This window comes from Protopterus annectens, chromosome 2.part1 (genome assembly GCF_019279795.1).
Source record: "Protopterus annectens isolate FY-2018-M chromosome 2.part1, PAN1.0, whole genome shotgun sequence".
In the NCBI taxonomy this organism is placed as follows: domain Eukaryota; kingdom Metazoa; phylum Chordata; order Ceratodontiformes; family Protopteridae; genus Protopterus; species Protopterus annectens.
The window spans coordinates 1,076,858,727-1,076,885,098 of record NC_056729.1 but is presented as its reverse complement, the minus strand read 5'-3'; the positions used below and the strand labels follow the sequence as shown (position 1 = coordinate 1,076,885,098).

Sequence of the window (26,372 nt, the reverse complement as noted above, 5' to 3'; positions counted from 1 at the left end):
GCACTTTTAGCTAATTTTTTCACTTATTTCCCTAGTTTGCAGCACCATGAATACTTTAACACAGTGTACCTGTGAAAGTGGCTATATATGGGATAGCCAAATGTGTGATTATTATGGAAGATGCTCAAATGAAACAGAAGGCAACTGCAACTGTGTGAGAAACATTCCTTCAAATGGATCATGTGAACATGTGGTGGAAACTGGAAAAACTACTACACCGCCAGTGCCAGGAGTGCCAGGTATGTCTGTCAGATGGAGATGTGGCTGTTACATTATCAGATCCTTAGTCATTCCCTTTTTACTGTATGTAATATTTAAAGATGGAATTTTGAAGATTAACACCTGGGAAACATTTTTCAGCTATTTCTTTTTCACAAACTATGATACACGTATAGTACAATGTTGCATGTATCTGTGTTTCTTTATCAGTAGTTTAATGTCTGGCTTGCAAGTCCCAACAGTTTGAAAAATAAACTGAGGTTAAAAAAGGCTAAGCTTGGTTCTCCAGAAAACAAGGATAGAGCTCTGATTGTAACTCAAAATACTTGAGTTACATCAGAAGTTCTGGAGATGGAAGAGCTTGCTAAGGGTGATGTAAATGAACAATAATTGTTAACTTGCTCATTTCAGGATAGAAGGTGTGGACTTCTGACATGATAATCTTAGGGTTTACCTAGTGGCCAGAGGGTTGTGCTGTGATCATATGACATATTGGTACCAATTCAGCATTGCTGGGCAAGGCTGTCTAATGCTGTATACAGTGATGTATGTGCTATCAATAATCTCTACCCATTTATTGTTCACTTTCCCTAGTTGGAAAACTCTCTTTGCAACTGTGTGACTGATGCTGCATTTCCTGAACTCCTCTCCATTCTCTTCCCTTGACTGCTTAAACCCACAATTTCTCCTCCATTGCCTTTCATGGGGTGTAGAGTACACCTCCTCTGAAGGAGACAGCATGAAAGGTGTAGGGTAGAGATTAACAGGTTAGAGAGAGAGATGAAGGATGCATTGTGAGTTACCTCTAATGGCTGACAGCTGCAGGGGCAAAGATATAAACAGCAAATTTCAAAACTGCTCTTCCTGCACCTACTGATGAAAGAGGTGAATTCATACACATACCTGCCATTGATCTGTGCAGTTGAGGTACAGAACCTTGCAACAGAAATGCAGCTAGCTCAGCCAGTGGCCTCCACCAGTACCACAAACCTCCCCTTACATCATCAAGTGAAGAGCAGAAAGAAAGAAAAAAAACACTTTGCTGAATATTGAATCTAGTGACTAGCTTATTACAGTTCCTTGCCCCCCAAGCTCTTCTACTGAAGATCAGAAAAAAAAGGACATTCCTTCTATTGCATTATCATCTGGATCAACCAGGTGGTCTGATGCACAATATACTTCCCTTGTGGGGAATTTCTTGTTATAAACTGTAGCAAACTGCTTGCTACAAATGTAGCAAACAGTTTGTTACAGTTTATATTCTGACTACAAAGAATACTACAGCACTCAGATTTTAGTTAAAAAAAAAAAAAAAAGTTTTTTTTCAAACTTTTAAACTGCAGCAAACTGTTTCTACATTGTAGCAGTTTAGACCACACAAAGAGCACTACAGTGCTCAGATTTAACCACAAATGGAATACTGGCTTTTAAAAGATGGTATTGCATTAGATATTGGGATCAACTATCCGTGCCCCTAACACTTTTCACCAAGGGCATTTAGTCTCCTCACCCCACCTTAGCTATGCTACTGCCTGTCAGTAAGAGAAATGGTCTAAGCTACCACAAGCTCAGATCTGATGTATATATTCTCCCATATTTGCATTGTCATTTCTGCTATTTTGAGGGTAACAGTTGCAGCCTTCAGAATTTAAACAGGCAGTCCATGTCTGTGATGCTCCTTCACAGAGTTTCTGGTTCTTTATGCTGCTAAGTAGTTTTCTGTCAGTGCTGTGCACTTTGAGGCTGAGATATGAACATTCTTGGCAAAAAGCCACTTCATGTATATGAGCTGCTCTTCTTTTTTATTTTTTTTGTCTCTCTAGCATTTGACTATCAACTACTTCTTCGTGCCTTTTCTCAATCACCTGGGCTATCTAGTTGTCATTTTCTCCTCAGACTTGTTCTACCAGCTTGGAGACAGACAGGAGATCAAGAAATCCTGGAGGATTGTCGTACTGCTGCCTAGGAAGTGTTTTTCTTTATGCATTCTCCACCACGTGTGCATTTGTGACAGCCTGTGATGAACATAAATGGGCATTGGCTCTACCCAGCCCTCACTCCCACAACAAGCCTGCCATAAGTAGGATGACTAAGCTGCCACCCCTCCTCCCTCATCTCCAGGCATCACTGATTGCTGTTGTCTCCCTTTTCTCTACCAAGGACAACAACATGTGTGGCCTTCCCCACCCATGCCATGATGTGTCTGAGTCAAGAATCAACCACAGGGTGGCTGTGCTGTATTTAGGGCTTTATCCTTGGATGCCATTAGGGCGTGTATATGTGTGATTTCTAATTTCCTAGTAAATAAAAAATTGACTCTGGCAAATAACACTCTAGTGTTCCTTAATGCTAGGAATTTAAATAAGAAAATGCACTCTTTTGATGCCTTCCAATCTGCCTTGATTAAATATGCTGGTTTACAGCACAACAAACTTACTTTGAACTCTACCACCACATTTTTGATTCCAAAATTAATTCCATAACATCTAGAAACTAAACTTTTTTTTTACTTATTTTATACATTAAAGCATGCTAGAGCTAATTTGAAAGTTTTGTTATTTTTTTCTAATTCTTTATCTTAAACTGTTTGAGCTGTTTTCCTCTTGGTGAGAGAAGGCATTACCATTGTTTTTTCTGGACAGAATTAGTACTGGTTATAGAGAATAGTTAGTGTTAGTTAGCCTGTGCGCTTTTCTGTTCTACTTCAAACTTGTTTTCTATGTTGATTCCACTGCTCTGTCATGCTGGGCTACAATACAACAAACTTGCCTTGAAGTGTGTTGCCCGACTTGAGTTGACAACGATCCCACAGCATCTGAACAGTGCTGCTCTTAGCACGGCAAGTTTTCACAATATAGAACACAGCACTGGAATGCCTACATCTGTAGCATGTGCTGACTTTGATGACTGTCTTATTCTTTAAATATATAAAAACTATCCGTTATACCACTGCACATACTACAATGATATTCAACAAATAAATTTAATAGTATTAAGCGCTTTCATCTCATTTAGAGAGACTTCATCAGAATACAAAACATCACATTAACTTTTCCATTTATATAAACTCCATTAGTGACATCATTTATTACATCATCAAATGTAAAATCCATTTAACCCTTTGGATAAAATTAAAGTAATAAATCCACATAAAATCAATTTTACACTAAAAAAATCCCAAATACAATTCCCTGTCCCACGACATTTACATTCACATACAAATTTATTTAAAATGCATTCTAAATAATTATTCATAATTTATTTGCTCTTTCCATTAACATAAGGACAATTGATATAGTGTCATTTAGACCAGGGGGATCATTGCAGCTAACTTGAGCTGCCACTGTGTTTCTTTTTTCAGTCACCCCCCCTCCCCCGCCACAAGATTTACCTTTATTATGTCCAAATTACCGAACATACATTTTGTAAACCCCAAACAAGAAAGGGAAAGTTTATACAGGGCGTTAGTTAATTTCTTATTTTTTAAACCATTGATATGTTCATAGATTCTATTTTTTTAACATACATTCTGTTTTACCTACATAAAAATAGGTGTTTGTCATACAGACTGCCAGATAGACTATTCTACTACTGCTACAATTTCCCTTCTTAAAAAATATTTTACTCTTCAAATGATTACCTAGATCTATACTACTCGACTTAATTATATAAGAGCACTGTGCACACATACCACATGCTCTGGTTCCTGGAATTAACTGATTTACCCCTTCTAGTTTACTTTCAAATAACTTTTTTAGATTCATCCCAGCTTTATTAATGAATATTGGTCTTTCACTAACTTTCCTGAATATATCATTATTGGTTCTAAAAATATTCCAATTCGCCTCCAGGGCTTTTTTTATTTTACTGGTACTTTGATTAAATTGTAAAACACATGCTCTATCATATCCTTTGAACTGATGATTAATAGTATTAACCATATCCTTACTGTTCTTGGTAAAGGCTACCCCTAAAAGTGGCTTATAAAAAGTACCCCACTTTTCATGTACTTCACTACTAATCTCATCCACTAAATCGCTGGGGTAGTCTCTCTCCTGGAACATAATGGAGACCTTTTCAAGCTCTGGACCCAAATCCTCTACATGTGAAGTAATTTGGGCTACTCTGATAGCTTGTCCCTGTACAATACTTTTCGTCTGCCATAGTAGATGATTACTTTCAAAATGTAGATATGCATTACAAAAGGTGTTCTTTCTATATATTTTAGATTTAAATCCATTTTCTCCATGTGAAATATAAGTATCCAAGTAATTAATACCCTTGGTGTCATGCTGATATCTAAAATCTAAAAAATCTGTACTGGAATTTAAATATTGTATATATTCCTATATTTCCTGACCAGTGCCTTGCCAAAAAATAAATATATATCCAGGTAATGTGAATACAGTTTTATTTTGCCCCAAAAGGATAATCCTTTACATAGTATTTTCCCAACCTAGTAGAACTAGGTTTGCATACACCGGGGAACATACTGCCCCCATGGCAACCCCCTTAATTTGTTGATAGTATTCCCCTTTGAACCACAAGAAGTGATTTTCCAATACAATAGCCATCAGTTCACAAATTAAAGTTGTCATGTCATGTTCTAACTCCAATTCCCGGAATAAAATTTGCTCAAAAAATGCAAGGCCTTCATCTTTAGGTATTGTGGTAAACAAATCTTTAACATCCACCATTAGAAAAGATAATCTCCTTTGCCCATATTTTCATTTTTAATAAACCCAGGAATTCTCACAAGTCTTTCACTAAATGTGGGGTATTATCAACCACATGCAGTACACAGGTATGAATTAAAACAGTGAAAGGATTAATTGTGGAACCTCTTGCAGCTACGATAGGTATAAAAGGGGGTCTCAGTATATTTTTATGCATCTTGGGTATTCCAAAAAATACCGGTATTATTGGCTCTTTTCTATACAAAAAATTATATAAATTGGAGTCTATTTTTCCATTAAGTAAATATTCTTCACGGTATAAATCTATCCTTAAGTATGAGATATTGATCTGATTTTTGGACACCCCTAAATAGGTTGTCTCATCAAATAATACAGTTTGCATTTCATTTGAATAATCCATACTCTTAAACAATACAACCCCACCCCTTTTATCTGGAATCATAATATGACTATACATGTCCTTCCTTAAATCCATCAAAATATTACATTCTTCTTTAGTTAAATTCTCCTGTCTCCTGTTTTTAGACTTGGAGATATTGTAAATATCTTCTAAAACTAATTTTTCAAAAGCTTACCCTATAGGATGTTGGTGGGGGTTATAAGTGCTCTTTTCCTTGGGTAAGGATATTTCTCCCTTTAAGCCTATTGTATTTTCTTTTTTCTCCTGTCCAAACATAATATCAAAATGTAACTTCTTAGTATATAATTTCAAAGCCATAATATTATTTACCAAATCTCCTTTTGTTGAAGGGATAAACTTTATCCCCGTGGAAAACAATTGAAAATAATCCTCAGTAATAATCCTATCCATGTAATTGTAAATAGTAAAGCCATTTTTGGTATTCACAGCACTTTGTTCTGCTGGAACTAATTCCTGTAATTGTTCCCATTCTGGTACAAATTCTTCTTCCATGGGTGGTAATTCCTGTTGTATTCCCCCTTCTCTGTATAACGTTGAGCGAGTCTCTCCGAGTCCGAGTGTCTGACTACTGGAAAATCCTGTTGCCCTTCATTTAACCATTCCCCATCCATATTCCATTCATTACTGCTCCTGACTACTTCACTATAACTAATCAGTTCTTTCCCTTCCCTATTGTTAATCTGGTCCTGTTTTTTTTTCATCAAATGTTTCGTGGGGTACACCTGCTTACTTTAACAGCTCTTTTGGTCTCTCTCCAACTTTCATTTTTTCTTTTGAAATATGTAACAACGCCTTTCAACCTTCTCTAAAACCTTGAAATACAATGCATTATACTGAATAAACAACAGGTCTTTTTTTAATTTTGTCATCCAGCACTTCCACTTTGTGTGCCACCACTTCCCTTTGTTTTTCATAGTAATATACTGTTTTATTAAGGAAACCCATCCCCATTTCATCAAAAAAATTATACAAAATGATTTATCACGTCATCATCATAAAAAACACCAAAAGGACATTTATATAATCTCAAACCTTGTGGTACTATTTTTAAGGACATACATTGATTTAAATAAGCTATGTCCATTTGTAGGGTTTTCAGTTTAAAAAGTCTCTTTTCCAGTTGAAATATTAAATCCTTCAATTAGTAGACCCCAAAAACATCAATGTCATTAACACTGTCTGTTCTTGAACTACTGTTTCCAGCAAAGCAAAACTGCCTAGATAAAAAAATTGACAGATTTAGTATTCAAATCAACATTACTCTGTCCTCCTTCACTCCACTGTTGCATAGTGCGTGCACTATTGTGAAAAGCATTACAGTTATTATATCCAGCACCAGAAATATTGTGCAAATTTACAGTACCTTGAACCGGGTTGACATCACCCCTGTTTATACTGTTCACATTGCACTGCTGTCTCAAACAAGTATCCAATTTGTTGGAGCCAAAAGAAACATTCAAACTTGGACTCCATTCACTCACTACCGTGTTTCCTTGTTGCTGTAACCCCGGACCTCTTGTCACTTGACCTGCTTGACCAATCCGATAGCCAGTTCCTGGATTCTCATCAGAGGTTGCTGAACACTGGAACTTGCTGTGTACTCTTATAATTGATTTTATTTGGATGAGAATGGGACTGGGAACCCATAAAAGACTGCCCAGTGGTGTTCAATGAGTAATTTTCCTTTTGGGAAAACAGTTTAATTAATTTAGTCAATTCTCCTCTGAGTTGCGAAACCTCGTTTCTCAGCCGTTTAACCTCCGCATTGGCATCTTCGATTGCCTCAGTACCCAAGAGATTGAACTCATCCAAAGTATCCATAATATGGTGTGTAATGGATACTGAGGCAATATTTAAAATATGTCCCTATGTGTGGCCCATTGACCCCCCATTTTGACAGCCTTTGTCCAGATTTCTTGCAGTAAGAGGTTGAGAAGTATGGCTGTAGCACACAAAACCCTGGACCGGAGTACAGTTATGTCTGGAATGGACTTCCACTCTTACTATAGAAGGTCATATTGGGCATGCTCCTACACTTAGAGAATTACAGCCCATGTCTAATCCCATATCAGACTACATAACTGTATTGTGCATATATGCCTTTGCATACAGACAACTGTGTACAGCTTAACTATCTCTCCCCACCCCCATCACACAGGATTACCCTCAACTATCTGTAGGTGGCTCATATGTGATATATCTGTATCTGTTGAGAGTGATACACATATATATGGGTAACATATACAAATATATCAATCATACACAGGCAGAGACAGGGGGAGAGAGACAGACAGTGACAGAGAGGGAGACTCAGACAGAGAGAGAGAGAGTCATAGAAAGAGAGACACCCTGAAAGGCAAAGAGTGATGTCCTGCTACAGACAATTGCACACCAATTGTAACTACTGGCATGTGCCAGTATGAAGGTGATAGTAGTGAGGTAGGGGCTGTAATATGACATCACCCACCTTTGTGTGTGTGTGTGTGTGTGTGTGTGTGTGTGTGTGTGTGTGTGTGTGTGCGTGTGTGTGTGCACGTGTGTGTGTTTGTAGGTTAAACTATTTTGAGGCCTTTCCCACCCAAAATACACTTTCCATTGCCATACTTTACAAGGCCTGTTGATGTCATTCATCTTAGAAGTGCTTTTGTACACTTGTTAGCCCTGTAAGCTCTGTGGCACATGCAATAACTACGTAGTACTGTAGTACAAACAACTAGGTAGTTAGGGGTTCTAATCTCAGCACTGGCAATTATGTTTGCAGGTTAAAGTATTTCCGAGGCCTTTCCCACCCAAAATACACTTTCTTTTGCCCTACTTTACAAGGCCTGCTGATGCCATTCACCTTAGAAGTACCTTTGGACACTCTTCAGCCCTATAAGCTCTGTGGCATGTCCAGTGACTGTGTAGCACTATAGTACAAATAACTACATAGATAGGGGGTTTAATCTCAGCAGTGGCAACTGTGTGTGTGTGTGTGTGTGTGTGTGTGTGTGTGGGTGTTTGTGAAAAACATATCCCCTGTATGTGTTTGTTGGTTATACCATTTTGAGGCCTGTTCCACCCAGTGCACTTCCCATTGCTCTGCTTCACAAGGCCTGCTGATGTCATTCACCTTAGAAGTACCTTTGGACACTTGTTAGGGATATAAGCTCCATGGCACATCCGATAACTGCATAGCACTATAGTACAAATAACTAAATAAGTAGGAGTTCTAATCTCAGCACTGGCAACTGGGTGTGTGTGTGTGTGTAAGAAACATATTGTCTGTGTCTGTGTTGGGTATGCCATTTTCAGGCCTGCTCTACCCAGTACACTTCCCATTACCATACTTTACAAGGCCTGCTGATGTCAGACTCCTTAGAAGTACCATCGGACACTCTTCAGGCCTATAAGCTCTATGGCATGTGCAATAACTGCGTAACACTATAATACAAATAACTAGACAGATAGAGGTTCTAATCTTGATACTGCATGTGCATGCGTGTTGGTTATACCATTTTGTGGCCTGTTCCACCCTGGTCCCCCCCATACTGCATTACTTTACAGGGCCTGAGGAGGTTGTATCAACCTGAGTGTCCATGTCTCTCACCAGAGGTTGCTTGCTTTGGGGTTGCCATTGATGTGGTGATCAGTAGGGGTTGTTTTTTGCCAAATGGCATTATGATGCATGTTTTTGCATTTAGCTTGAGACCATGACTTTGGCAGCAGTCATTACTTGCTGTGAGACCCTCTTACAGTATGTTAACATCATATGAAGAGTCAATGACAGCACCCAATTTACAGTCATCTGCAAACCTGATCAGCCAGAGGGCTTTTGTCTTTGCCTGTACCTCCAAGAAATAGATGCCAAACAGTATTGGCCCCAGGACAGATCCCTGAGGATCTCCACTAGTGACAGGTGTGCTATTGGAGGTGGGTGTGCCTATTTTGACATTGAGTGTCCTGTAGGTGAGCCAGTTGGCCACCCATCTGATGAGATAGGGATTTACGCCAAGTTGTGTTAGCTTTTCAATGATGCCCAAGTGGGGGATTGTGTCAAAGGCCTTGTCCAAGTCAAGGTAAGCTGTATGTACTTTGACTTTTCCTCATCCAGGGCCTTGGTGACAATCTCAAAGCAGTCAACCAGGTGCAACAGGCAAGATGTGCCCTTCATGAATATGAGCTGGGTGGACTCAAGTGCTTAGAGATTGCTGATGTCTATGTTGAGGAGATCCATAATTACATGCTGCATGGCTTTACAGATCAGACTTGTCAAGTTAATGGGGAGATAGTTTCCAGGGCCAGTAGTGGCACCACCTTTGTGCAAGGGGATAACAATGGCGGTTCCCCACTCTGCTGGAATGAAGCCTATTCTTAGGTTGTGGTTGAATAGGCTGCTCAATGGCAAAGCCAGTTCTTACTGGAGATGGTGCAGAATACATCCTGGGATACTATCAGGTCCCATGGAAGCTGTGTTGTTTTACCATGGATATGGCCTGTAGCACTTGATCTACAGAGATGTGAGGTGCAGGACATGTATCTGGGATGTCAAAAGGGCCTTTGGGGGGACAGGGGGTGAAGTTTGTGCTGAACCTATCTCCTAGCAGGTTGGCTAAGTCAACAGGATCAGTGTATGTGATACTGTTAAGAATGATTTGGAACAAATCTGGCCTTTGCCATGGATGTTCCTGACATGACTGAAGAATACTCTGTGTGTTTCACCACATAGGTAAAGGGACCTTATCCAGACAAAAGGTGGATATTATCTCTGAATAGTCCTCAGTCAGTACAACAATACATTAGCAGCATGACCAGTCTGCTATGCACCTATGCAGACATGTGCAGAAACTGTAAAGGTTGTGTTAACACCCACAAAGGTCAGCCATGGCCTCAAAACCTGTTCCACAGAGACAGCATGTAATCAGTACTGGCCCACTGGTTACATGTCAGGTTGTCCACAGGTTTCTGTGATATGCCAAGATGGCAATGTTGTGCTCAGCCCTTCAACATATGCCCAGTGTATGAGACTATAACTCCATGTGCATTACTGGTACAAGACGCCTGACTTGTATATGAGATAGCTGAAACACATCTTGGAGAGTCAGGTTTGGCTAAAAGAGGCTACCCTCTTAACAATGTTAACATACTACAAGAGGGACTCACTACCCAAACATGTCAAACACAGTACCATGCATACCCTCATAAACTGCATCAAGGTTGAGTGAATGAGGAAAAAATACATCTGCCCCTGGGGTTCAGCCTGTGTCCAGCAATGGCAGGGGTAACAGGTGCTGATTGATGATTCTGTTGGGGATAAAGTAATGGCAAGCCTTGTGAGGGACCCTGGGCCACTACTGGAGTAACCTCCTCTGTGTCTTTGAACCTGTGGTCCTGTGGAACACCTAGGTGACATGTATAAAGGCTAGCTAGCTGTGTCAAGGGAAATGCATGCAAGGTTACACTGTCTGCCCCCTTTGTTCTTCACACACTGTTGCATGCATATGCACCTGGGTAAACATGTACATATTCAGCCTTACCTTGGCAAAGAAAAGGTCACTGTGTTTCCACTCTGCCATATTCGGCTGTGGTAATGTTAGCAGCTCCCCAGGCTCTACACACACAGACACCTGAAACAGAAACAGAATAAGGTATGTGAGACAACAGTCAGCAAGCAGTACTAACTGCAATAATGCATCATGATAGAGAGATACATATGCTTTGATGTGTACCCATGAAAATTGCCAGCAGACAGCACCTTACACAGAATAACATTACTACACTGTACTGTATTCACCCTGTGCATCAGACCCATGGTAGCACGTCCCTGCTTCGATGGTATGGATAACAGGGATGTGGCACAGTCATGATTACATGCACGGTGTGTGGTGTGGGGTTGCCAAAGACCTAGACTGGGCCATACAGTTGACACCATGTGTGTGTGTGTGTGTGTGTGTGTGTGTGTGTGTGTGTGTGTGTGTGTGTGTGTGTGTGTGTGTGTGTGTGTCTGGAGGGGTGGTGTTCATCTGGGGCATAAAGAGGAGCTATGTTTGTCTGGTGGTGACCTGCATGTGATAGTGATCTGTGAGTGTGTGCATGCAAACAGTCAAGCCATGTGCCAGCCCTACACTGGGGTATGTTGGATAGCCAACCATACATGTCAGGATGTACAGTTCATCTCCGGCCACAGACATGTGAACTGGTTCTCCCAGAAATGTCATTGGCACCACCAGGCACAAGGCCAGATGTGGTACTACTCCCTGACAGTGACTGCTGTCTGCTGGATCCCTGTCCCTCACAGGACTGGCCAGGACCATGTGACAATGGCCTGCTATGTTGTGGTGTGGACAGTACTCTCCCTTTGGTAGTGCTGGTGATACTGCCACTATGGGAGTGTGAATGTGCATGGCCACGTGGCCTCTCAGCCAATGTTGTTGCTGTCATATGTCCACATGTCCTATGCCCTACTCCCATCACATGTTCAAGCAGAGACATTGCACAGTTGAGCACTGACAATGTCTCACCCCACCGTTTATCCACAACATTGGCAAAATAATGGAAAGAATCACCAATGCCGCGGAGGTCATCATGCATGGCAGGAAGCGTTGCAACCATGACCCTGAGAATCTGTCTTGTGTACCGTTCAGAATGTACCTCTGCCTCCATGACAGACCGAAACATGCATGAGGTGACACCTACTGTGACACCTCTGACATGGGCTGGATGGACAGCAGTCCTCCTTTGAGCATCCCTGTCAATCCACCTGTGTAGGACCTCACCAGCTCTCTGGCTATGGCCACAGTCAACAGTCGAAAAAACACAAAATAAACTACTAAAATAGAAAAAAAAAATGGCTAAAGAAAACAACCAGTAGTTTTAAAGTGCATAAAGCACTTTTGGTTTAATAAAATCAAACTTCTTCAGATGCAAACATTCAAGGTACAAGTTTCAGTTAAATAAAATAACAGGAAGTGCTTGAGCCTGTCAGCTTACATGCTATGATTACATCAGCAACAATAGGTAACCATTCCTGTTATACACACTATGAAAAAATACTGTTTAAAACTAAAACAATGCTAACAACCATGAACAAGGAAGATTGAAGCTGTGGTTTAAAAGTAAAGTATGCTGTTAGGTATACTTTAAACAACAAGAACAAATAAACATATGGAATAGTAACATTACTATAAGGAATTACTATTACACTGCTGAAATTCTGCACTACAAACTTATTTTGCACTACAAACTTTTTTTACTACAACATTTCATACTGGTTCATAGCTAATCACTTAGCCCAGAAAAATAACTCAGCTGGCAGTTTGAGAAATTTAGGCATCATTAACAGTGACTAAAATTACCATACAAGAAATTAACTTGATGTTAGTACATAATTTTAACTAGCTATGATGACCATATTACTAAACCTATAGCATTCATACTAAGCCATTCACTTAATTCCACAATACAGCATTCAATAATTAAAAAAAAATAAATTAAAAAAAAAAAAATATATATATATATATATATATATATATATATATATATATATATATATAAATACACAATCTAACTATGACCTTTAAGGAGAATTGAGGCTGAATATACTAGTATCATATTTACTAATGTAACTTACTATTAGAGATGAATATTATTCATAATATTAATATAAAATTAATATACAAATTATATAAAAATTATTTTTGTGTTACATAGAAGAGAGATTCTGTAATCTAGTTAAAGTTTTCAATTTAAGTAGACATCTAATCGAGCATATGTCATAAATACCTGGGTAGTAGTACGCGTTAAGGTGAATTTGCCAATAAAGTTCAAGTTCTTCAAGTCTTAGGAAGAAGGGACTACCCCTAATGCCGGTTTTGACTTGGTCAATAATCTTGAACTTAAATTTATGGTTTGGAAATATTCCTATATGTTTAGCCAATGCATTCTCCGTTTTCTTTTTATTGATAGCTTACTGGTGTTCGTACACTCACTCCTGGAGCTTACGCTCAGTCTTGCCTATATAAAATACTGGGCAAGACTGGCACTTTGCTAAATATACTACTAATTTGGTATTACAGTTGTATCTGTCTTTTAATCTAAAGACATGGTAGTTCATCTCAAATGTGTTTCCTACCTCAATGAATTTACAAAAGTTGCAAGATTCACACTTAAACATCCCGGGATACTTCATCAAGTGTGGTCTACTAGATTCTAAGAGGTTCTTGATGTTATACCCTCTCCTATATATAATTTTGGGTGAAGTACCTAAAGTAGTGAGTAAGGTTGGGTCGTGTCTAAGCCATTCCCATTTTTTTTGTACCAAACTCTGCACAAGATGGCTATCCACATTATAGGTAGTAACTAGGCTCAAGGTGAAATCATCTTCTGTAACTGGACTATCCATATTAAAGTCTAACCTGCACTTTCCTTTAGATATTGATGCTGGTACCCCTCCCAAACTCAAAATCGGGGTGTAAAAGCCTGACCTTCTCTTACTCTGAACCTCTTCCATAAGTGAGTCTATTAGGTCAATGGGGTAGTCTCGAGCTAAAAACATGTTCCTTAGTAATTCACATTGCAACTCAAAGTCTCTATCCAAAGTGATCATTCTAGCTGCCCTTACCAGTTGGCCCTTAACGACTGAATGTTTTTGATGGTAAGGGTGGCAGCTGGAATAATGGAGAAATGCGTTGGAATAAGTACTTTTCCTGAAAATTCTAGACAAATATTGGTTTCTCCCCCTATCTTTTCTAAGATTAATATCTAAGTATGCTATTTCATCACTATCAAAAGTGTGAGTGAATTTCAGGAAGGATGTGGTATTATTAAAGTAATCCTCTAATCTATTAGCTTCTACAAAATCCCCTTTCAGCATAATAAAAATGTCATCCAAGAACCGAGTATAAAACAAAATCAGGTTCTTGCATTCCTCAGTATTGAATACAAAATTAGTTTCCCAGAATGCCATAACTAGGTTTGCCAAACTGGCTCCACAAGGGGAACCCATGGCAACTGCAATTTTCTGCAAGTAGAAGTCAATCTCAAAAATAAAATAGTTATTTGATAAAACAATGTCCAACAACTCAGATACAAGTGCAATTTCTGAATCAGGGGCTCCTTTCTTCCTTAACATCTCCATAATCCATTCAATTCCTTCCAAGTGTGGGATAGATGTGTAGAGGTCTTTTACATCTATCAAAAGAAAATTATAGTTCCCGCTGTATTCAAGTTCATTAATTTTCTTTAAAAATGACCGTGAGTCTTTACAGACTTGACTCTTACTTGTCAAGTATCTTTTCAGATTAGCATCCACTACTTTCTCACATGGAAAGGTGACTGAATCTCGATCATCCACTGAAGCTCTCATTGGTGGATTGGTTAAATCCTTACGGATCTTGGATATCCCGAACAGTCTTGGGATATTAGCGTAAGGCATGGTCATGTAGTTGAAGACATTGGCTTCAATTCTAGCTGTTATGAATAACTCATTCAAATACATATTTATCCATCAGTAAGCTATGTTTATTTCATTAAGGGAGGCTACTTGGTAAGCCTCTCCTGCTAGAATGTCCCTCATTTGTTTCACATATGCATGATGGTCCATGATAGTCAGGCCACCACCTTTATCTGGTTTGGAAACCCATACTTTAAGTGAACTTAAATAGTTCATTTCATCCCACTTATATTTGCTGATGTTCATCTTGACAGTAGCATTCTTAGAGAATTTCTCTAAGTGCTTTAGGTTGAGCTCACATGCACGTTCGAATATCTGCAGGCTGGGATGTAGTGGTGGGTTGAAAGTACGTGGTACACGTAAGGCATTCATGATATTTGAACTGTTACTGTCATTGTTACCAAATAAAATATTCAGATTTAGTTTCCTGGTATAATTTTTGATGTTGAGGATTAGTCTGGCTACATTAATATGTTTTGAGGGAACTAAAGTGTACACCCCTAGCTAATAATTCAGCTAATTTGGGACTAATGTTAACTTCCAAATAGGTGAAAATTTGAAAGTCTCCTGTATTGTTTTTAATGATATTCAGATTCTCTTTAGGCTCAGGGTACACTTCTAATGTTTCTTCCTGTTGAACTTCATGTTGTTCTTCCTGTTGTTTGTATAATTTATTCATTTGGGGATAGCTCCCTGTTGTTGGGGATTCCGAAAATTTGCACCAGGTGTGGTGTTAACCTCACCTTTCTGCTGGCCCCTTCCATTTTGATTATTGATTCTCTCACTTCTCCTTATGGAGAAAGACTCCATCAAATCCTCCTGGCAGGGGGTCTGAGAGTTCATTTGTTGATCAAGGTTAAAGCTTAAGTTGAGATCACCCACCCGAGTAGGGCCTTGTATAGAGGCAGTGTTATTGCTGTTAAATGCCCCTGTTTGTGATATCGGTGGGCTTGGGTACGCCATACTATTGTCATAGGCTAAGTGATCTCTTTGCAATTGTTTAACCTTAGTAGATTTCAATTTATTGAGGTACTGGGTGATGCTGGTAAAAGTTTTTGTATAATCATATTGGTGCCTGTTGAAATCTAAATGCACTTTAATTTTGTGATCTAAATCAGTCACTTCTTTTAAGATGGTTTCAACCCATGAATTGTAATGTTTTATCATGAGTTCTAGAAGTTCAAATCCCTGTTTATCACATAATTGTAATAATTCTACGTGATTCACTAAGCCTGTTGGATACTGGAATCTCCTAAGGCCTTTTGGTACTATACACTGTTGTAAATATTCCTTAAAGTATGAAATTTCTAGCTGTAATTTTTTAAGTTTGACAAGTTTAGAATCAAAGACTTTCAGCATGTCAACATTACTGTTATTGAGATTAACATTACCTCCAGCCAGTTGCCCCATGGTGGATTGTGAACTTCCATAGAAAAAGAGAAATTTCCGTTTAGCCATTCCATCAGGACAGGAGTCCCAATAAGCCCAGAGGTATGGATTTCATGCTGAATACTCATAAAACTTCCTTGGTGCTCTCGGTTTGTTCCTAGTTGAACTGATGAGCATTGCAAGTTGTTGGTAACACTTTGTTGTTGTACACCATTAGGTTGCAAGTTGTTCTCTGCTGCATTTGAATTGGGTCTAGTTGTTGCCTGCACATTGCTTCCATCCTGTTCATGCAGTGTAAGCACTATGTTAGACAATGACACTGACTCACGTAGTTCACGCTGCTGGTTGTTAAAAGATTCCAGACGTGATGTTAATAATTCCATCCGATTTGCCATAGCTTCAATCAAAACTGTTAGCTCCCAGTTTTCCACTCTTGCTTGGGTTTGAGTGAATAATCTTGGACTACCTGTGCTTCCTGATGCCATAACACACAAACCAATCCGAAAAAACACAAAATAAACTAATAAAATAGAAAAAAAACGGCTTCAGAAATCAACCAGTAGTTTTAAAGTGCATAAAGTACTTTTTGTTTAATAAAATCAAACTTCTTCAGATGCAAACATTCATGGTACAAGTTTCAGTTAAATAAAATACCAGGAAGTGCTTGAGCCTGTCACTCACATACTGTGATGACATCAGCAACAATAGTTAACCCTTCCTTTTCTACACACTATGAAAAAAATAATGTTTAAAACTAAAACAATGCTGATAACCATGAACAAGGAAGATTGAAGCTATGGCTTAAAATAAAGTATGCTGATAGGTATACTTTAAATAACAAGAACAAAGGTTACCTATATGACATTTCCATTGCACTGCTGAAATTCTGCACTACACCTTTTTTTACTACATTTCCAACTGGTTCATAGCTAATCACCTAGCCCAGAAAAATAACTCAGCTGGCAGTTCGAGAAATAAATTTAGGCATCATTAACAGTGACTAAAATTACCATACAAGAAATTAACTTGGTGTTAGTGCATAATTTTAACTAGGTTCTTAAGTTCTTCAAGTCTTAAGGAGATGGGACCACCCCTAATGTTGTATCTGAGTTGGTCAATAATCTTTAACTTAAGTATATTTTGGAAATATTCCTATATATTTAGCCAATGCATTCTCCATTTTCCTCTTCTAGCTATGTAACATAAAAAAAATATTTATATGCAGGCTGTCAACAGTCACAGATGTCATAGTCGCGACACTAGCCTGTCCAATGCCACCACCCTCCAACTGTCTAGTATCTGTGCCTGCTGTGGACTGGGTATGTGTGGGCATACTGACTGTGTGCGGGGACATTGTGGCTGGAATTGAGGTGTTAACCAATGGTACAGATTCAGCCCCCAACAACTGACATCATGTTGTGAGGGGGAGAGACACCAACCCCCATTTCACCTGTGAGGGGAAGACAGTAAATTTAAATTAATACCTGCACTATAATGTTTTCTGACACACACACACACACACACACACATACACAATACATACAGCTGAGGTGGCACAAAGGCATTATGCATGCCACACCTCTGAATGATGACATGCACAACACACAGACTACAACAGACACACTGTGCACAAGCCCTAAACAGCATGCAGTGCTGGCACATCCAGTTAATGTTGCTAATACTATACATCTGTGAGATACATGAGGAGTGGGAGTATGTAATGCACCTTCACTTAACACACAGTACACCTGTCTACACAATACTAATGTATCCCTGTATAGCACAGTGGCTACACCTATACAAACATACATGCCAATATATTACAGCACCTGCAAATAGGCTCCTGTGATGACCAATGTGATGCACTGCAAGTAACCCCACCACAAGTGAACATGTACATATTGCAACATGGCTAAGTGTAACAGTTGTGTGCATCTTAGTGAATGCTCACATGAGCAAATATTGTAGAACTTGAAACCGCAATTGTGAGATTGCGGTACAGTGAGGATGGGAATATTTGCCCTTTCCTCACTGTAGTGTGATCTTAGAGTTGGAATATATATTTCGGGGGGGGGGTGTGGGTGCAGCCCCCCACAGCTGCAGTTTCGCATATCTGGATATTCGCTCATGTGAGCGTTCGCTAAGATGAACCTTTGTTCATCTAATATAGACCCCCCCTTAACATACCTAGGATATTGGTGAGCCACAACAAGACAGTTCCACACTCATCCACTTCAGGTAGCTGTTTCCCAGCCATACTGGGGGAGAGGTATTTTCAGCACACAGACATGTGACATTGTTACAGGATAATATGTGCATTTCTGAACATGTACACTACAAGCTGGGGTACTACCCAAATTGTTGAAATTCACAATAGCTATGCACTTGTGTGCATTACAACCCCCCACCCACAAATGCAGTTTAAACTGACATATGCATCCAGATATGCAAAGGCTACCACTATGAATGTACAGTATTCAAGTGATGTCCACTGGGGCCTTACCTGCATGCTGTTGACTCTTTGCCACCCACCTCCACAACATATGTTGGTATAGTTTCCTGGGATGCAGTGGCTGCATCAAGGTTGGCAACGAACTCCTCCATGGCTGTCAGTGGTGCTTGCATAGCAGGCCATCCACCTGTGCCAGCATGATCCCTAGCCACAGAAGCAGCCATTTGCCATGCATTGTGTATGAGGTCAGTGGCACTGTGCTGGACCTGTTCATAGGTATGGTCAGGTTGTCACAGATTGTTCACATTCCCTCTACCAGTTCTGTCCACAGGGCAGTGCATTCCTGCAGGTTTTGCCGGCTCCTCTCCAACAGTACCCTGTGATGTACTCGGAGTGCATTAATGATAGCTGCAGTCTTGGCTTCAGAGAATGCTGGTTGGCATCTGTGGTACATTCCACCTGAAAGACATGAACAGGGAAACACATCACAGGACCGCATACATTGGCCACCATTATGTACAGATCCTGCACATCCACTTTTGCTAACTCTATCCACCGCTAACACCCACATCATACCCCTGCCATCTGTCAGCACAGTATGTGTGTGGGTATTGTCACCATACTGGCATTACAGCATGCATTGCCCTCCTGATCCTGATGTTTCATGTTCCTCCAGTGAGGACCATTACAGTGCATAATCCTCCATTCATCATTCGCATCAGACAGCTCATGCAGCAGCTGGGGACATCACAGTTTCTCTACCAGGGAATACCAGGCCATAAAACATCTACCATACACCTATAGGCTACAAGACCAACCCACTACCCAGTGTCATACATACTCCTCAGAAGTGACCTCACTCTGGCATGCCAGGCAATCACAGACTCCACATTGCTGGGACTGCTGCACGAGTGCAAGTCATGCTCCACTCTCTTAACACACACACACACACACACACACACACACACACACACACACACACACACACACACACACACACACACACACACACAAACACAACCTCCACTTGGTGAGTGACCTGTACTGGCCTTGTTGGAGACTTGGATGTGTGTCCCACACATTCACCCTATGGTGGAAGGGGCACCATATCCACATTAGGCAAGGTAGCTACCTACACCTTTACAGGCATAAAGGTCAACTGGATGGTTAACAGCACATACACCCTTGGGATACCACGTGTGTCCCTGTTGGATGGAGACATCAGCTGCTGCCTTGCATACACATGGGCTAACATGTGGCCTAGGAATTTGGCTGCTCAGGGCCCATAGCCTAGTAACCTTGTATGATACCAGGAATACAAGAAATGGCCTGACTGCTGTGACAGATGGTATGTGTCCACACACATCACTGCCATCGACTGCTGGGTGTTCCCTATGGGCAGTGTTACAGTACCATGTCGTCCAGCCCACATCCCACAAATAGGTGAGTGCTCCTACATGTGCATGTGGACATTCCTGGAACATCTGAGAAGCAGAATAACTGACATCAGTGCATATGTGTTGTAAGATGACCTCCTTATAGGGTGTCTGACATCTTCAGTACCCGGATGTTTGTGGAATGTGTACATGTGCCTAATAGATGTAGACCCCCCGCCAGACAAATGTGTATTTCTGGACACCAGTTGGACAATACATGATGGTTGTCCACATAGTTTGGGGAATCTGTCTGTGACATGCCAGACCCCTGGGGATACAGTAATGGTACCTGAATATTCAGTACTGTATCCATTCACTTACATTGTATGCTCAGTATGTATGCAGTGCTGCTGATCCAGTGCCAGCATTCATCTACTACTAGTACCTATAACCTGCTGTTCTGCTGCAGGGGCTCACCAGATATGCTAGCCATAGGTGTCAGGTAGTCAGATATAGGTATGGGGTGCACACTCAATTAGGCAGAATATGTCAGGAATAGTCAGGAGACCTGGAGAATCTGTGCAATAATCCTGTATGACACTGGCAGACTGAGAGGGGCTCAATGAAGGTACATGATATGATAAGATATGCCAGCTGTATCCACCAGTACGTACTATCAATGTAAAGCTCCTGCACTGGCCCAGTCATCAGGGAGCCTCAGCCCTCACCACTACCACCAGTGAGAGACATACACAATGGGAAGATGACAAGTACAAGCACAGTAAACTACAATTACTCTTCAGAGCACACACAGAGATCACAGTCGGTCTGGACCTGGTTTCTCCATCTCTCTCCAGATCCCCAATAACACTCCCCACTGGCACAGTTATACGGTTACCATGTCAGCAGAGTGGTCAACCAAATCATCCATCACCCTCTCTGTCCAACCAGTACTTTGGGTCCCTGCCCAAGTAGTTGACACACACACTTTGAGATTTGATTTGTGAATCACAAACACACTCCTGGGAAAGGCTGGCACAGGTTTATTAGCTATCGGCCCTTCTAGCCAGAGTTTAAGGTAGTTCTGACTGCCACAATCCAGCTCTTTATAAGATACTGTAAGACCCTCACCAAAGGGTGATGAATGCTACTGTGTGATGTCCCTTTGACAATACCAAACTCTGTGGGGTCAAGAGTGGAGGTTGCCAGTGTCCCTGTTTATAAGGTCCATGATAATGCATTCCATGGCCTTGCAGATCAGGCTAGTTAGGCTGATGGGCTTATAAATGCCTGGGTCAGTGGAGGCTCCACCTTTGTGTAGAGGAGATGACAGTGGCTGTCCTCCATTCAGCTGGGATGAAACTGGTGCTCAGGCTTTGTTTGAATAGGGTGTCTAATGGAGCTGAGAGCTCATGCCTGAGTTCATGTATGATACAGCCAGGGATGTTATCAGGTCCCATGGAGACTTTATTTTTTGCCTTTGAGAGGGCATTAAAGACCTGCTCCATGATTATGAGGAGAGGGGGTCAGGTGCTGGGGATGTTCTGGTTTACTGATGGAGGGACAGGGGTGTGTGGTTTTCACTGAACCTGTCTGCCAGCAGGTGGGCTACATGTATGGCATTTGTGTATGTGCTGTTATTGACACCAGTTCACAGATGATTTGGGTGTTGTCTTTGAGATTGTGGTCATAAGTGAAGAAGGCCCTGTTATTGTCCTCGGTGGATGTGGCCAATTTGGACTCGAAGTTAGCCTTAAAGGATTACACCAGTGACCTTATTTGCTTGTTCAAAGAAAGAGCAGATTGCTTCCGACTTGGCACCTGAACCTTCTTGGCCCTAGACAGCAATTTCTACCATCTATTATAGAGTTTGTTCATTGCTGCTGTCCACCAGACAGATTTACTCTTCCTTGAGGGAAATGAATAGGTCATGTCAGGTATTACTGAGTCTGTATGGCTATATAGGTGCTCATATAGTTATTTGGTGTAGGTCTGGACATTACTGCTAGTTCCAACTGAAGGGACATTGGCTGTGAAGCTGCTTGTACCTGCTCTGAGGAGATTGTAGTCAGCTTTGGAAAAGTGTTTTCATTTGACCCTGACAGGGGGGGTGGTGGTCAGGGAAGATGGTGACGTCAAAATCACTTTGTGGTCAGATCTTGCAAAGGAGAATGACACTGTAAGAGTGCTACAGTGCCTGCTCATGTTGGTTAGGACCAGGAATAGGATATTTCCATCTGTCATAGTGGTGTTGACCAGCCGATCTAATGCACTGGTATTGACAAAGCCGAGGAATCTCTGGGCATCCATGTTTGGGTAGAATAGTTCTTGCACTCTGTGGCTGGGTAGTTAAAGTCACCCAGCATTATGGTAGACGGTTGAATCTTGATGGATTCCAGTAAGTCCAGACAGGTGGATTGGGTGTTCTGAGTCATTGTTGGGGGTATGTAGGTAGCTATGATTTGAATAGGTGTTTTGTCAACAGTTAACTGCACTTGGAGTGCCTCCTGTGCATCATACCATTTGACCAACCTGGAGGTGTGTATGTCTATAATAAATATTGACACTGCACCTCCTTTGGCTTTGTAGCTGGATTTTTGGGGTCTGAAAGTATGGTAGGATGAGTAACCTGGCAAGGTTAGGGTGCTCTTCACAGCTTTGAACCAGGTTTCAGTGACTGCACAAATGTCAGCATTCTCCAGGGCAAGGATTGCTTGCAATAACTGCAGTTTCAAGCTAAGATTCCTAACATTTAGCAGCATGACCTTTACATTTTGTTTATAATAAGGTTTCATGCTGGTAATTTTGTGCTCATGACTTTGCCTCAAAAAAGAACCATGGGGGAAGCAAGAGACTTTGCCAGATGCCTAAAGCCCAGGGGAGACAGAAGAAAGCCATCTGCGGGAAAGCATTGTGGTCTGTCAATCATGTACTGGCTTGTGACTGAAACAGCAAGGATTGTAGGTTCTTAATGTGACTGCATCTCTCACATAATGTGTTCCTAGGTGGTAGTAGTAGTGGGTTGTCTGTGTACATAAGGCAGTTGTTACACTGTCTCAGGATGTCCATATCAACCAAAGTAGCAGGGGAAAGCACAGGAAATTGTCCATTCATGGTTATCAGAATCTGTGGAAGAGAGGTCAGGGATAGCAGAGTGGGTGCTATCTGAGGGTAGTACCTATAAGTGTGAGCATGGCTGGATAACATCAAGACAGTACCTGCAGGTGAAGCCCTCACTCACACAGGAGTGCTGCTAAGGGAAAAAATGCAACTGAGATACCTCACAAAGGGTTAAAACGTCATGCAAGCACAAACCAACACACATGTTGGGTTTAAATACCACAAACATGAAGGTAAAATAGGAACACTGGGACTAACCAATCAATCCTTGTCCCTGAGCTCTTAGCTCAACAACCTATGCCACACCAGTTCCACACAGATCACTCACTTACTCTCAGTAAGTGCAGGCAGGCCTTGGTCAACACAAGATGGCGTAGCAGGAAACACAGGAATCACAGATACAGACATGAATACAGCAAAACTTGTAACCAGACTATGCTAAAGATATTTAAAATCTGTTTAGGTCAATGTAACACAGGTGAACAGATACACACTAACATATAACAGCAGCAAGCAAGAGCAAACATATTTAAACAGATTAACCAATTCACCAATAATAAAGCTCAAAACTGAGCCCTGTTCCAGCAACCTTCCTTCACACATGTTCTTACTGCACACTCCTGCCACTAGGGTGGCAGTGGCAGGCCCTCCCAAATGACTTCTGTTTACTCAGTAGGATCAGCTGATGAGATGGGACTGGGAGGAGTGTCCAAAATGAGATTTATAGTAAGGGCAGCCAACTCAAAAGCCAACAAATATAAGAACACAACAAGGGGGAACTCTTAAAACTCCAACAAAACAGAAAACTTAAAATCAAACAAAAGTAATACTAAAATAAGTTACAAAATAGAAGCGGTCAAAGCTTAAATAAAGAGCTTCAAATCAACATTAAATGCAGAGATGTCTGATACTCAGAGCAATGCAAACCACACAAATACTTCAGCTAACTACAGATATTACTAAATAAAAGAGCAATGCTGTCTCAGCTCCTCCCAGTAATTAACTGATGCTATTCACATGTTGCAAAGGAATTCTTTGGTAACTGTTTTTAACCAACCCTAGCCAAGAACTCTTAAAACTCCAACATTACAGAAAACTTAAAGCCAAACAAATGTAATACTAGAATGAGATACAAAATAGAAGTGATCAAAGCTTAAATAAAGAGCTTCAGATCAGCATTAAATACAGAGATGACTGATATTCGGACCAATGCAGATCACACAGACATCATAGGTTCATTGGGTCATAGGTGTGTACTAGGCAAATGGCCCTGGGGCCTTTACAAGCCTAACCATAGGATTACCCTGGCATAGTGCCACCTGACCTATATTCCCATTTATATGTAAACGATTTTGCATTTGCCTAGTTCCTTACTATTAGCAAGGCAAATGCAGATGAGTGGATGTTCTCAGATACAAAGATGCATACAACATGCACAGGTCTTTCTGTGAGACAGGTCTGAAAGTAATAATCCACATTAATGCTAGGTTAGTTCAGATTACATCAGTGTTTGTCACCTGCTTTCATTTCACAGTCTAACAGCAACTAACAATACTTCTCTGCATCAGACATACTTATCTGGCTGATGTTTGTGTAGAACTGGAAGTCAGAACACAGTTAAACACGTTTACATTTTCAACCTAGTAATTATTTATGTTTCAAGACAATACAAAAAACCTCTAGCTGTAAACATTTATGTCTGCTTGCTTCACTGACACTGAGATAACACATTTGTAAAACCATTTCAGCTTATTTACTTGACGTTTTTCTACTTATGTCTGTATGTTTGAGGCTTCCAGCGTCTATTATTAATACATACATTTGCACAGGTAATCCTTGATATACATGTCTGTTCTTTGGCAGTATGGCACACTGTGTTTACACTCTTGAAGCTCAGTTATACCTCTCAACTTCTTAGAGCAAGACATCTGGATAGAGGCACAAATAATGGAAGGGCAAAGGCCCTCAAATAGTTACACTTTATAAATATTGATCTTACACACTTAGAAAGTTGATAGAATACCAGGTTTTCCATTCACAGAAATACTCTGAAGGATATGGCATCTGACATTCAAATGTGTGACATTATTTTATGACTTCAGTCTTTAATGCTTTGCCAGTAATTTGCCAGACAAAACACAAATGTATGTGAAAATGACTACAAATATGATGCAAACATGTGGTCAGTTTGCAAAACCCTGGACATTTGACAGGTATGAGCTCACTATGTAACATACAGTTCAGCACACACTTCTGCACCAGTTGTTTAATATTCACATAACATGTATAGGTCTCTTACACTTGTAAGACAAGCACATGTAGCATAGTAATATTCACAAATGACATATGAATATTTACAACATCCCACGTAGCTGGGCTGGCAGTGTCACAGTCAGTATTGTACAACAGACAATGCAGTAGTACTCATATGTGAGCTGACCATTGCTGGGGTGACTCAGGGGCCAGAGCTGTGACCTATGTCACTGCAGACCGAGCCATCAGGGATGGCCATAGTTGCTGGACAGCACACTAACTGCAACATGTCAGTCCAGGAAGTCTTGTTGAGACCTACTTTTTAAATTCCTGTTTCCCATGACTGCATCCTCCCATCTGCATTCCATTATATGCTTAATTGTATGACATACCTGGTATATTGCTGTACTCCTCTGTCAGAAGAAATTTACAAGTATTGTTACCAAGATTCACAGTCTGTCTTCCAGAAAAAAAACTGTCAGACCTGTTTAGCATAGGCAGCAGTCTGCCTTTTGTAGGTAATGCTCATGAGAAAGTGATGGCATGTGCACCAATCTGTTTCCCACTTGTTAACTGCATGCAGAACAGCTGTGTTGCCTTTTCATTAGCCAAAGCCATCACAACACAGTGCTATAATTAAGTCCTTCATGTGGGCCTAGCACCTTTTCCTGACCTGTGAGGAGGATATTATGGAGGTCTGAGAGCTACAGCATCACAGAGGGTAGGTGGAAATACTTTCCACTGTTTAGATCGATGTGTTCTGTCCACAGTTTTGCATGCTGTGTCTGTATACCTGTCAACCTCTTAGCACAAGAAATCTTTACAAAGCTCAACAAAATGGGGGGACAAAGGGTCAGAAATAGGGACTGATTTTAATTATTGCTGTTCTAAACATAGAAAATTGCTAGAGTAACAGGGTTTGTTTTGACATGCATTTTATGAAGGATTTGAAGTCTGAAACTGAAATGTATATGATTATTCGGTGACTTCATTCCTCATATCATCCCAGTGACTT

At 40.6% G+C, this 26,372-nt stretch overlaps 1 protein-coding gene across 2 annotated transcripts in view; it reads left to right on the top strand.

Moving 5' to 3' along the window:
* LOC122794328 overlaps window positions 1-26,372 on the top strand; it is a 1,793,522-nt gene that overhangs the window by 693,731 nt on the left and 1,073,419 nt on the right. For both annotated transcript variants that reach the window (XM_044062632.1, XM_044062631.1), the window contains exon 9: window positions 36-239. In XM_044062632.1, coding sequence (XP_043918567.1) covers window positions 36-239 — 204 coding nt within the window. The remainder of the gene's footprint in view (window positions 1-35; window positions 240-26,372) is intronic.